The sequence below is a fragment of the Erinaceus europaeus genome, chromosome 1 (genome assembly GCF_950295315.1).
Source record: "Erinaceus europaeus chromosome 1, mEriEur2.1, whole genome shotgun sequence".
NCBI lineage: Eukaryota > Metazoa > Chordata > Mammalia > Eulipotyphla > Erinaceidae > Erinaceus > Erinaceus europaeus.
Genome location: NC_080162.1, coordinates 103,796,170 through 103,810,588, shown reverse-complemented (window position 1 = coordinate 103,810,588; position 14,419 = coordinate 103,796,170). Strand labels below are relative to the sequence as shown.

At 41.5% G+C, this 14,419-nt stretch overlaps 1 protein-coding gene across 3 annotated transcripts in view; it reads left to right on the top strand.

Annotated features, from left to right (window-relative positions):
* Positions 1 to 14,419, top strand: part of MYOF (myoferlin) — a 200,765-nt gene that overhangs the window by 28,631 nt on the left and 157,715 nt on the right. For all 3 annotated transcript variants that reach the window (XM_060192064.1, XM_007516788.3, XM_060192045.1), the window contains exons 2-3: positions 4,226 to 4,281; positions 5,248 to 5,339. In XM_060192064.1, coding sequence (XP_060048047.1) covers positions 4,226 to 4,281; positions 5,248 to 5,339 — 148 coding nt within the window. The remainder of the gene's footprint in view (positions 1 to 4,225; positions 4,282 to 5,247; positions 5,340 to 14,419) is intronic.

Sequence of the window (14,419 nt, the reverse complement as noted above, 5' to 3'; positions counted from 1 at the left end):
GTTAAATATGTGCGTTACCCAGTTTTTTTAAATTTTTATTTATAAAATCAAAACATTGACAAGACCATAGGATAAGAGGGAGACAACTCCACACAGTTCCAACCACCAGAACTCCATATCCAGTCACCTCCCCTGATAGCATTCCCATTCTTTATTTCTCTGGGAATATGGAACCAGGATCATTATGGGGTGCAGAAGGTGGAAGGTCTGGCTTCTGTAATTGCTTCTCCACCGAATGTGGGCATTGACAGGTTGATCCATACTCCCAGCCTGTCTCTGTCTTTCCCTAGTGGGGTAGGGATCTGGGGAGGTGAGGCTCCAGGACACATTGGTGGGGTCGTGTGTTCAGTGAATTCAGGTCGGCATCATGATAGCATCTGGAACCTGGTGGCTAAAGAGTTAAGATATAAAGCAGAACAAATTGTTGACTAATCATGAACCTAAAGACAAGAATATTGCAGATGAAGATTTGGGGTTTCCATTTTGGAAAAAGTTAGTAGGTCTATTTTAGGTATATTCCAAGGGGCCTATGACCCAACTAGTTTTTGCCTGAGCCTGACATCTAATATGCAGGTGACCTAAGTTATTTTCTAGGGGGATGGTGTCATAGTTGGAGCGTTACCCAGTTTTGGACACAGAGAAAGACTAAGTATTTTCAGCAAAGGTGAAATGTGGGAGTAAAGGAAACCTCCAAAAGGGTTCAGGGTTTCTGGTAACCCAGTGTCCTATGGTGGGGGAAGATGATGGCTGGGGCTTGGGTGCAAGGTGTGATGAGCCAGTATCTATCCTGGGGAGATGTGGAACAGTACCTCTGTGGCAATAACCTTATAAACCAGCATTGCCTCAATCAAATAATTTTTTAAATTTATTTTTTATTTAAGAAAGGATAAATCAACAAAACCATAGGGTAGGAGGGGTACAACTCCACACAATTCCCACCACCCAATCTCCATATCCCCTCCCCTCCCCCGATAGTCCTCCCACCCTCCATCCCCCCGGGAGCATGGACCCAGGGTCTCTGTGGGTTGCAGAAGGTGGAAGGTCTGGCCCCTGCAATCACCTCCCCGCTGAACATGGAAGTTGACTGGTCAGTCCACACTCCCAGTCTGCCTCTCTTCCTCCCCAGCAGGCTGGGTTTCCGGGGAGGCGGAGCTCCAGCACACATTGTGGGGTCTTTAGTCCAGGGAAGCCTGGCCAGCATCCTGATGGCATCTGGAACCTGGTGGCTGAAAAGAGAGTCAACATACAAAGCCAAACAAATTGTTGAGCAATCATGGACCCAAAGGTTGGAATAGTGGAAAGGAAGTGTTAGGGGGGTACCCACTGCAAACTCTAGCATACCTCTGCTTTCAGGTATATGTTTTGCACTAGTTTATGGATATGTGTGAACATATGCTCTCTCTCGCAGAACCTGGTCTATATCTAGGTTTCGGGACTTTGTTAGAAAGTGAACCACCTGGGATGGAACTAGAGAATACTATGAAAGGAAAGGTCTCACCCGAGTAATGAAGCTGAAGTGTTGTCATTCCACACGTGAAGTCTCTGGACACAGTCTGAGCTGAAGCATGTTGAGGTGGCAATCATTGCACCGATTAGGTTGTGATCGGCAGATGAAATATTATTTGATACGGATTGGGAGAGGCATGTGGGAAAGTGGGCCCTATCCTAACGTTCCAGGACTGGTGGAAATATAGGCTCTATAGTGGAGATGTGAGGTTCCTGCTGTCTTAGGGTTCAAAAAGACAATGGATAGTTAATGTTATCATCACATTATTTGGTAATTGGGTTAACATTGAAAAGTCCTTTTGTTAGGGTTTGCTGTATAGTACCCGGTATCTTGTATGTAGCTGTGCCATTGGTTGCTTCTGATCTACTTGGTCTAGGCTTTTGAGAGAGTCCACATATCAAATACATAGCCTATATATTAAAAAGACTCAGTCTGTGTTTTAAAAACTTCGAGACATACAATTCATTTTCCCCCTCTCATATTAATTAACTAGTCATTTATATGACTACACTTTACTGGGAGTGTACATAAACACCATTCCCACCACCAAAAGACTGTGTCCCATCCCACCCACCCACCCCCACTCCCCACCGGCCCAGGAAGCTGCATTTCTACCCCTCACCACAGGGTTTTTACTTTGGTGCCCTACTTTCAATTTAGTCAGATCCTGCTTTTAGTTTCCCTTTCAGATCTTCTTTCTCAACTTCTGTTGATGAGTGGGATCATCCCATACTTATCTTTATCTTTATGACTTAGCTCACTTAACATAATTCCTTCTAGCTCTGTCCAAGATGGGTCAGAGAAGGTGGGTTCATTGTTCTTGATAGTTGTATAGTATTCCATTGTGTATATATACCACAGCTTTCTCAGCCACCCATCTGTTGTTGGGCACCTGGGTTGCTTCCAGGTTTTAGCTATTATGAATTGTGCTGCTATGAACATAGGAGTACACACCTCTTTTTGGTTGGGTGTTATGGAGTCCTTGGGGTATAAGCCCAGGAGAGGAATTACTGGATCATATGGAAGGTCCATGTCTAGCCTTGTGAGAGTTTTCCAGACTGCTCTCCACAGAGGCTGGACCAATTTATATTCCCACCAGCAATGCAAAAGGATTCCTCTGTTCCCACAGCCTCTCCAGCATTTGTTGCTACTGTCCTTTTTGATGTATGCCATTCTTACAGGAGTGAGGTGGTATCTCAATGTTGTCTTAATTTGCATTTCTCTGACAATCAGTAACCTAGAGCAGTTTTTCCTATGTTTGTTAGCCTTTTGGATCTCCTTTGAGGTGAATGTTTTGTTCATATCCTCTGCCCATTTTTGGGTGGGGTCATTTGCTTCAAATACTTTTTTAAAAGGCAATCTCTGCCAGTACCAGAAAGTGCTCATCTACTAAGAACCGTATGCTCAGAGAACCCAGCTTAATCTTCAGGTTGTGGGGGATCTGTCACAGAGGCAACATGAGCTCTTGAGATGAAATCCCTGGTTGAGATCAGGGCATCCAGGCAGACTGAAAGCTCAGGAACCTTTCTTAATTTATTTGAGCTTCAATATCTTCATCTATGGAATACTCACATCCACTTATTACAGGTTCGCTTTGTCGATTTCTCTCCACAACAAGTTGGTGCTGCAGAGGACCTGGGGAGTCTCTGCAGGAGTTGATGAGGGCAATACAGAGGATCATATATCTACTTTTATTATTTATTTATTTAAAACATTTTGGTTGTTCCTATTTATTTTTATTATTGGATAGAGACACTGAGAAGAGAGGGGAAGAGAGAGAGAGACAGAGAGACACCTGTAACCATATTACACCACTCATGAAGATTTCCCCTTTGCCATTGGGGACCAGGGGCTTGAACCTTGGTCCTTGATCACTCTGGTGTGTGTGCTTAACCAGGTGTGCCACCACCTGGTCCCTGTATCTGTGATTCTCTCCTCCACTAACAGTTTGGAAATCTGGGAATAGGGAACCAAACAAATAAACAAACAAACACTAAGCAGAACCTGGACTGGAGTTGGTGTATTGTACCAAAGTAAAAGACTGGTGAGGGAGTCAGGTGATAGCGCAGTGGGTTAAGCGCACGTGGCTCAAAGCGCAAGGACCAGCATATGGATCCCACTTGGAGCCCCCAGCTCCCCACCTGCAGGAGAGTTGCTTCATAGGCAGTGAAGCATGTCTGCAGGTGTCTATCTTTCTCTCCCCCTCTCTGTCTTCCCTTCCTCTCTCCATTTCTATCTGTCCTATCTAATAACGATGACATCAATAACAACAACAATAATAACTACAACAACAGTAAAAAAACAAGGGCAACAAAGGGAAAATAAATAAATATAAAACAAAATTTAAAAAAAGACTCTGGGATGAGTGGAGGGGAGAGTTCAGGTCCTGGAACATGATGGCAGAGGACCTAGTGTGGTTTGTATTGTTATGTGGAAAACTGAGAAATGTTATGCATGTACAAACTGTTGTAATTACTGTTGACTGTAAAACATTAATCCCCCAATAAAGGAAATAAATAAGTAAATAAACATTTTAAGCTAAAAAAAAGTACAATTTGAAAACCTTTGGTCCAGGTAGTCCCCACCCTAGGCAGATGGATGGGAAAATACAGCTACATAGTTAGCCCTGAGAGAGAGGTTCTTTGGATAAACCTATGACTAGTCATACTCTGCAAATAGTTCTACTTGATCAAAAATCTCCTATTTTTGTATTGGCAGATGAGAAAAAGAAAACAAAGAAGGTGGACAATGAACTCAACCCTGTCTGGAATGAAGTGAGTTCTTTGTTTCTTTAACTTTGTTTCAACATGTCTGCTACAGCTGGTGGTCCCATATTTGGTCAGAGGTTCCACTCTTCCTTTTGGGAAGAGAACCTTTGCATTTGAGGTTCCCCACCCTCAACACATCTCATTTGTTTTTGTTACTGATTGCCCAGGGAGCAGCACAGTTCAAGCAGAAGTAGCCCAGTGGCCTCCCCTGTACAGTGGTGGTGTGCTGAGCCCAGCTTAGGTGGCGTTTCTTCATCTGATAGTAATAAGATAAAAGACTAAGGAATGAAAAAAAAAAAAAGCCAGTGAAGAGAGCATCTTTACATAAAACATGACAAGTCTTATATTTTAAGATTTATTTATTTATTTATTGAGAGATGGAGAATGAAAACATGGTCAGAGTACCAACAACCCTGGCATGTGGAGGTGCTGGAGACTGAACGTCACATTTTATTTGGTTCCGGTAGTAATTGTGATAGGTGCTCTCAGTTCTCTGATGGGGAGTTATGACTTTTCTAACTAAGTAATGGGGGAGAGAAAGTGAGACAGGAAGAAGGGGGGAAAGAAGAAGAGGGAGAGGGAGAGGGAGAGGGAGAGGGAGAGGGAGAGAGAGGCAGGAAAACAGAACATCATTATGATACATGCAATGCCAGGGATTGAACTCTGCATCTCATGCTTGAGTCTTTTACCCACCGCACCACCTCCTGGGCTCTTGGTAACCTTTCCAAAGTCACAAAGCCTAGAAAATGAGAAGCCAGGAGTACCTACAAGTATAATTCTAATTTTCTTTCCCACAATCTTTACTCGACTGCCTCCAGTTTCAGACAGAATATAGACTCTTCTATCTGTAAGACTCAGTAATTAACAATACAGTTCTTGGTAGAGATGACAGCCATATGTTTAGTATCTGTGGGTGCTACTCTATCTACTGACATTTAATAGTCTTTGTTTTTATAATCTTTCTATGGACAGATTTTGGAGTTTGACCTGAGGGGTATACCGCTGGACATTTCATCCTCCCTTGGAATTGTTGTGAAAGATTTTGAGACAATTGGACAAAATAAGTAAGTTGATCTCAGCTTTTTCCATTTCATATATTATATATTACTAGTGTTTATTTTGTTGAAGGAACATGTTTGAATGGCATTTTTGTAGTACTTCCAGTATAATCATACTATTTCATGCTTCTCTCCCCAGCCACTATCAAATGTAGCTAATTAACTTTGGTGTTTTCTCACAAATTACAAAAGTCTCCAAGAGTCTATAAGCATTAAACCATCACTAATCTATCCAATTACTTATGGCCAATGTTATTTACATTCCTGAAATGCCATTTGCTAGAGACTTACAGTCATTTCCTCCCGCACCCCCATTCTTTTGATAATACAGAAAGAAATTGAGAGGAGAAGGGGAAGTAGAGAGGAAGAGAGAAAGAGATACCTACAGTTCTGTTTTGCTGCATGTGAAGCTTGCTCCCTGTAAGTGGGGACCAGGAGTTTAAACCAAGTTCTTTGCAGGTGGTAATGAGAACTCAGTGGTGTGTGCTACCACTCAGTCCCTATCATTTCTTATTCTCACTACTATATGAAATGTTTGTTTGCATGGTAGTTATATTGGACACTAGCAAAATAATTATTCTTCCAGCTGTGTGTGACCTATCACATCCCATGTGAGTTCTACTTCCAGCTCTACTATTATCACTAGCTTTTCAAGTCCAACAGACCTAAACCAGATTCCTTTGTGTTGTTTCGAATAGTTTCAAATGGAAAAGATCATTTGGTATTCATGATGGCATGGAGCTTCCAAAGAGGACCACATTGGAAAAAATAACGTCATTAAATTCATCCCAGTTGTTGCTCTGAACTTGAAACTTACAGACTTAGTCCCTACTCTTAGATTACCAAATTAAACCAACCAAATTCATAAGAACTCAATGCTTGAAACTAGCCTCATTGTTACTTTTCCAATACAAATAAATGCTTGATGAGAGAATGTTCTTACTCTCTGATTAGTGAGGTATCTTTCATGTCATAACATAGGAGGAAGCCAACTTGCTTTATATGGGCCATAAGATTACTGTTAAATTATTAGCAGGTTGGGGGGTAGAGGAAGAAGTCTGATCTGAAGAGCCCACATCAATTTTAAGAAGCATCCATAAAGTTAGTAGGATCAGTACATTTTAAATAGTAAATCTTGGTCTCAGGAGTCGGGCAGTAGCAGCAGGTTAAGCGCAAGTGGCACAAAGCTCAAGGAATGGTGTAAGGATCCCAGTTCAATCCCCTGGCTCCCCACCTGCAGGGGAGTCACTTCACAAGTGGTGAAGCACTTCTGCATGTGTCTATCTTTCTCCCCCTCCTCTGTCTTTCCCTCCTTTCTCCATTTCTCTCTGTCCTAGCCAACAACAATGACATCAATAGCAGCAACAACAATAACTACAACAATGAAAAACAAGGGCAACAAAAGGGAAAATTAAAAACAAAAAATCTTGGCCTCAAGTTTATTTGATATAACTAGAAGGCTACAACGAGAGCAGCAGGTTATAATGAATTCATTGTGTACTGATTTGTTTGAGACCATCCTGGCTTATTGTCTGAGCATGTAACTAATAATGCCTCTTTTGTTGTCAACAAGCACTTGGTTTGGATAGCAAATTACATTTTATACTAGTCATTGGGGTTTTCTGCTTAGTAACATTAAACTGAGGACCTGGACAGACAGACATCACAGCATTTCTATAGGTTCTGCCTATACTCACCTTTGATAGAGTCTCTTCTTTTTATATTTCATTGTTGATAAATACCCTTTTCTGACCAGTGTATTTTATTCCTAAACTATGCAAAAATAGTCTGGCAGATTCTGATCTCACTTTCTTAGATTGAATACTGTTGAAGTTCCTTTTAAAACATGCTTTTTCACACTTGGTGCAAAGCACAAGGACTGCAATAAGAATCCCATTTCGAGCCCCCCAGCTCCCCACCTGCAGAGGAGTCACTTCACAAATAGTGAGGCAGGTCTGCAGGTGTCTGTCTGTCTCTCCCCCTCTCTGTCTTCTCTTCCTCTCTCCACTTCTCTCTGTCCTATCCAACAATGATGACAACAATAGTAACTACAACAATAAAACAACAAGGGCAGCAAAAGGGAAAAATAAATATTTTTAAAAAATAGAAAAACGATTTTTTTTAAAGACATGCTTTTAATGGGGCTGGGTGGTGGTGCACCTGGTTGAGCACACACATTACCATGTGCAAAGAACTGGGTTCAGTCAGGTCTGGGCTTCCCACCTGCAGGGACTTTCTCTTTTGCTATCTCCCCTACCCTCCTCAATTTCTCTATGTTCTATCAAATAAATTAGAAAGAAAGAAAAGAAGGAAAAAACAATGGCCGTTGGGAGTGGTAGATTTGTGCTGGCAAGGAGCCTAGCAATAACCCTGGTGGCAATAAGAAATTAATTAAATAAAAAAATTAAAAACAACAAGTGCTTTTATTGACTTAAGATTAATATGTAATATTATGAAAATTCATAAATACAGTTTTGCATCTGTGTAGTGTATTAAAATCACCACACTCATCACCAGGATTCCAGTGCAAACAGACCAGACTCCTTTATCTACCCACTGCTCAGGTTTTTTTTTAAATTTTTTATTTGTTTATTTTTTTATTTAAGAAAGGAGACAATAACAAAACCATAGGATAAGAAGGGTACAGTTCCACACAATTCCCACTCCCCGATATCCATATTCCATCCTCTCCCCTGATAGCTTTCCCATTCTCTATCACTCAAGTTTTTTAATGTTATTTTGCATATGAGAATTTTAATCCAGTTGTATGGATATCTATCCCCCTTCTTAACTCTATTATATCCTATTATTTTGAAGTTCAGGGGAAAGTGGGTGTTTGAGTTTCACTCACCTTTTATCTGATAATTACTTCTTTCTCCGCTTCCTCTTTCTGAAAACTGACACCACTGCTTTTTTTTTTTTTTATTTAAGAAAGGATTAATTAACAAAATCATAGGGTAGGAGGGGTACAACTCCACACAATTCCCACCGCCCAATCTCCATATCCCACCCCCTCCCCCGATAGCTTTCCCATTCTCTATCCCTCTGGGAGCATGGACCCAGGGTCGTTGAGGGTTGCAGAAGGTAGAAGGTCTGGCTTCTGTAATTGCTTCCCCGCTGAACATGGGCGTTGACTGGTCAGTCCATACTCCCAGTCTGCCTCTCTCTTTCCCTAGTAGGGTGGGTCTCTGGGGAAGCTGAGCTCCAGGACACATTGGTGGGGTCTTCAATCCAGGGAAGCCTGGCTAGCATCCTGATGGCATCTGGAACCTGACACCACTGCTTTAATTTTCTCTTTTTTTCCCTATTTTTTTATTAGTGATTTACAAAATCACAAATAACAGGGGTGCAATTCCACACCATTCCTGCCTCCCGAGTTCTGTGCCCCATTCCCTCATCCTCTCCATTGGAAACTGCAGTTGTTCTTCCAAAGTTGCACATAAAGGTTGATTATTATTTCTATGTCTGTCTATCTATCTGTCTGTCTATCTGCCTATCTATCTATCTATCATCTATCTTTTTCATTTATTTATGTTTATTAGTTATTTAACATTGATTTACAAATTATGAGATAACACAGGTATAATTCCACACCTTTCCCACTACCAGAGTTCTGTGTCCCCTTTCCCTCCACTGGAAACTGTGTTAGTTCTCCCAAGATCACAGATGGATTGATTGTTATTTCTTTTTTTAAAAAATTTTTTTAATCTTTATTTTATTTACTGGATACAGACAGCCAGAAATCAAGAGGGGCGGGGGTGATAGAAAGGGAGAGACAGAGAGACACCTGCAACACTGCTTCATTACTTGCAACACATTCCCTCTGCAGGTGGGGTCTGGGGGCTCGAACCTGGGTCCTTGTGCACTATAATATGTGTGCTCAACCAGGTACGCCACCACCCAGCCCTTTTTTTTATTGTTATTTCTATAACTATCTACCTATATTTGCCTATTTTTTTCTTTATTTTTAATTTTATTAGTGATTTAATATTGCTTGACAAAATTACATGTCAACAGGGGTATAAATCCACTCCATTCCTGCCACCAGAGTTCTGAATCTTCAGTTTCCCCACTGCAAGCCCACTGCAGTTCCCCTAAGGTTGTAGACATGGGCTAACCATCATCTCTACAACTATCCGTCCACATTTGGACATAATTGCCTCCTTTTTCTTCCTGATCCAATCCTCTATTCCCAAAACACTCATGACAACATTACTACCTCCGTATGTCTTTCTCCTTTTCCTTCTTGCTTTCTGGGTGCTGATGGAGCTGGAGTTCAGAGCCCCCCCTTTTTTTCCTTCATATAAATATATTTTATTAGTTAAGAATTGCTACAAATAGTAATACCTTGATATTTGAATTTGGTATTACACTCAATTAATATTCTGTATCAGTGGAAGTATTTTAAAATTTCCATGACCAATAATTTTACTATCAAAATACTGTAAATATCACTGTTTTACTAGTCAAAAAAACAGACTTATAACTCCCACTTTAAACTTTATGCTGCAGTACGTATATTGCCAGATGACCTAGAACATTATGACTTCTAAAATTCTAATTTCAAAATCCAAGTATAAACACAAACTTCTGGAGCCAGGTGGTGGTGCACCTGATTAAGCTCACACACTATAGTGAGCAGGAACCCAGGTTCAAACCCCTGGTCCCCACCAGCAGGGGGAAAGCTTCGTGAGTGTTGAAGCAGGGCTGCAGGTGTCTCTCTTGCTCAAGACCAGTCTTTTGTTCTTTTCTTTTTAAATTTCTTTATTGGGGGATTAATGTTTGACAAAGACCAGTCTTTCTTAAGTGTCATGGTAGGATGACCCAGTCTCCCTTTGGAAAGTGAGACATTGCTACTTTATAGTGAAAGCAAGGTCCTGGAGAGGCCTACAAGAAGGCTTATGATGACATTTCTGATGGAAATGACCAGTGATGGTGGAGAGAAGAGTCCCCCATATGGGAGAATCCAAAGATTCCCTGAGTTAGACCCCAGGTGACTGCTTATATTTTCAACCAGCTTTTCCCATTAGATATATAGTGCAGGACACATGTGTAACTTACATCATTTTACTAGTCACATTAAAAAGTAAAAACAAGGAACACAGAGAAAGATTACTCAATGGAGCACAAGGCCCTGGCTTTACTCTTTAGCAACACAAAGCAGCATCATGGACGGTACCAGGGCAGCTCCATGGATGGTACCACAATGTTCTAGTGTCTCTCTCTACCTCTTCTCTCTCTCTTTTGTGCGCACGTTTTCTCTCTCTCTCACTAAAGAGGGAATGAAAACAATGACACAGAGAAGCCATTCAGGTGTAGTGCCACACATGTTTGAAACCCTGGCTTCATTCCTCCACTCTGGGAAAAAAAAAAAAAAAAAGCAAGTGACATTAATTTTAATAATATATTTTATTTATCTCAATATATTCAGCATTTTATCATTCCAATATGTAAAAAAAATATTGAGGCATTTTGCATGCATTTTTTTCTTACTAAATCTTTGAAATCTGGTGTGTATTTTATACTTACAGTGTATCTGAAACCAGACTAGGCATAAATCAAGTAAAGGAATGAGTGCCCCTTCCTCCTCAGATATCTTGAGAGAAAGAATTTCAAGCAGAACTACACATCAAGAGCACCAGGTCTGAGAGAGAAGTGGGCCTGGGGCATTGGAGAAACACAGAGAAGGCCAGTCAGGTACCAAGAGTAGGAGGGAATAGGGTGGGAAGAGAAGCTATCAGAAAAAGCCACGTGGGGCTTTGTAGGGCAAAGAATGAGCTTTAGATTCCCTTCCTAGTAGAATGGGAGTATACTAAATAGCCTTAAATGTGATCTGACTGATGTTTTAAAATGATCACCTGGACCTTCAGTGTGGAGCTTGGATGCAGGAACCAGTTAGGAACAGAGAAAAAGGTGCTGGGAGCTGATAGGTGTCTCCTTTTTTAACTTTAAAAAAATTATTTACTTACTATTGGATAGAGACAGAAACTGAGGGAGAAGACAGAGAGAGACAAAGAGATACCTTCAACCCTGTTTCACCACTCGTGAAGCTTTTCCCCTATAATGGGGGACCAGGGGCTTGAACCTAGGTCCTTGTCCACTGTAATGTGTGCGCTTAACCAGGTGCACCACAGCCTGGCTCTCCTCTTCCCCCATTCCTATCTTCCCCTTCCCCTCCCAGTTTCTCTCTGCCCTATCAAATAAAAAAAAAAAATTAATTAATTTTAAAAGTTTAAACCTTTTATTGAGGAAATAATATTCACAAGACAGTTATGGAGAGCTGGTACTCTCTCTCTCATCTGCCCCTGTTAGATGTCTCTGCACTGCTCCCAATACCCATCCGAGTCTTTCTCCAGTATTGTGCACCGGGTAGCTGATACCTTCCCTCTTCTGACATCTGCTTTCTCCTCCTCCTTCACAATCCTTCCCTTTGCTGCAACACACCACATTCAGTCCAGGTTTCACTCTTACATTTTCCATTCCTTATTTCTTAGTTTCCACCTATCAGTAGGATCATCTGGATTTTTAGACTTAACAGAAAAATCATAAAACCAGTTATTATCACTCATTCAACCTCTCTTTCCCTTCTGTCAGGAGGTCTTCTTCCCCTGACATCTCCCATGTACCCCCTTGTCTTTTATTTTTGGAGGTTCCCACCAATGTGTCTACTCAGACCTGCTCTCTGAGCCGAGCCATACCTGCTCCCTCTGCAAATTCTATTCTCCAGCAACACTTCCTTGTCCTCTGCCTTAGTCTTTCAAGGTTGACATGAGCTTTCGGATGAACTAAACCCAGCAGTGCTGTGACCCTTCTAACAGTTTACTGTGTTAACTTAATAGGAACATTCACTTTGAGACTGAGGTCACTGGTGGCTAATCTGAAGGAGTGGATAAAACACAAATTTGGCAGGCATTGTTTTGAAGGCAGCTCTCTTAACTGGAGGTTAGTTCTCTGCCCTGGCAACTACACTGCATGTTTGTTGACTGTCTTCCAGTGAATGTGGGCTTTGGAGTGAGCAGCATCTGGGTTGCCAGCACTTGACCTGTTCCATGCTGTGAGCTTCTCCACGTCAACTAGGAATCACCTCATGACCTTTGGCCTCAATGCCACCAACTAAACAATGACTAGACCTTGTTCAACTTACCTGTACATTGCTTGCCCATCAGTTTTGTGTATTTTGGTCTCTGATATTATTTATATTTTTCCTATTGGAAGACTGAGTATTTGAGGCTCTTCTGCTTGCTCAGTATGGGAACATTTTGCTCGTCTGGAAATTTTGGGTGGGGGTCAGAGGATTTTTTTTTTTCTACCAGCTTAAGGAATGTCCTGCCTGTGGACTCTACTGTTGCCATGGAGACCAGCTGTGCAATTAAAATTCTCAGTCTGCATCTGCTGCTCCGGGCCCTGTAAGCAAACAGTGCCAGGCTTCCCAGGAGCTGTGCCAGTGTCCACGCCTTCATTGGCCTGGGTGGGGCGGTCGCAACACCTACAGCACTGGGAGCACAACTAGCCCTTCAGGGTAGACTCTGGTTCCTCACTTTGCAGGTTGAACAAAAGTGAAAGACAAGGGAGTGGGTCGGTAGTGCAGCAGGTTAAGTGCAGGTGGCATGAAGCCCGAGGACCAGCATAAGGACCCCGGTTCAAGCCACCAGCTCCCCACCTGTAGAGGAGTCGCTTCACAGGTGGTGAAGCAGGTCTGCAGGTGTCTTTCTCTTCCCTCCTCTGTCTTCCCCTCCTCTCTCCATTTCTCTCTGTCCTAGCCAACAATGACAACATCAATAACAACTACAACAGTAAACCAACAAGGAACAAAAGGGAATAAATAAATAAATTAAAAATGTTTTTAAAAAGTGAAAGACAAACCAGAGGAGTCTCTTGATCATGTGATGAGTGTGAAATAATTTTAGCTTAAGTGTCAAGGTAAAAAGATTTTCCCCATGGCAGAAGAGTTCACGTTGAACATAGAAATATGGCCAACTAAGTGAGAACCAATGGGTGTCAAGGGTTGTGCTGAACCCTCTATTTTTCCTCAGGTGTGTAGTCATTAATTTTTTTAGGTTCCTTTTTAAATTTATTAATTTATTCCCTTTTTTCTTTTTTATTTCTTTATTGGGGAATTAATGTTTTACATTCAACAGTAAATACAATAGTTTGTACATGCATAACATTCCCCAGTTTCCCATATAACAATACAACCCCCACTAGGTCCTCTGTCATCCTTCTTGGATCTGTATTCTCCACACCCACCCACCCCAGAGTCTTTTACTTTGGTGCGATATGCCAATCCCATTTCAGGTTCTAATTGTGTTTTCTTTTCTGATCTTCTTTTTCAACTTCTGCCTGAGAGTGAGAGCATCCTATATTCGTCCTTCTGTTTCTGACTTATTTCACTTAACATGAATTTTTCAAGGTTCATCCAAGATCGGCTGAAAATGGTGAAGTCACCATTTTTACAACTGAGTAGTATTCCATTGTGTATATATACCACAACTTGCTCAGCCACTCATCTGTTGTTGGACACCTGGGTTGCTTCCAGGTTTTGGCTATTACAAATTGTGCTGCCAAGAACATATGTGTACACAGATCTTTTTGGATGGATGTGTTGGGTTCCTTAGGATATACCCCCAGGAGAGGAATTGCAGGATCATAGGGTAGGTCCATTTCTAGCCTTCTGAGAGTACTCCAGACTGTTCTCCACAGAGATTGGACCAATTAACATTCCCACCAGCAGTGTAGAAGGGTTCTTTTGACCCCACACCCTCTCCAGCATTTGCTGCTGTTAACCTTTTCAGAGGTATGATATTCTCACAGGAGTGAAGTGGTATCTCATTGTTGTCTTTATTTGCATTTCTCTGACAATCAGAGACTTGGAGCATTTTTTCATGTGTTTCTCAGCCTTTTGGATCTCTTCTGTGGTGAATATTCTGTCCATGTCCTCCCCCCATTTTTGGATGGGGTTATTTGTTGTCATGTTGTTGAGTCTGGCAAGCTGTTTATATATGTTGGTTATTAAACTCTTATCATGTATGGCATGTAAAGATCTCCCATTCTGTGATGGGTCTCTTGGTTTGGGTAGTGGTTTCTTT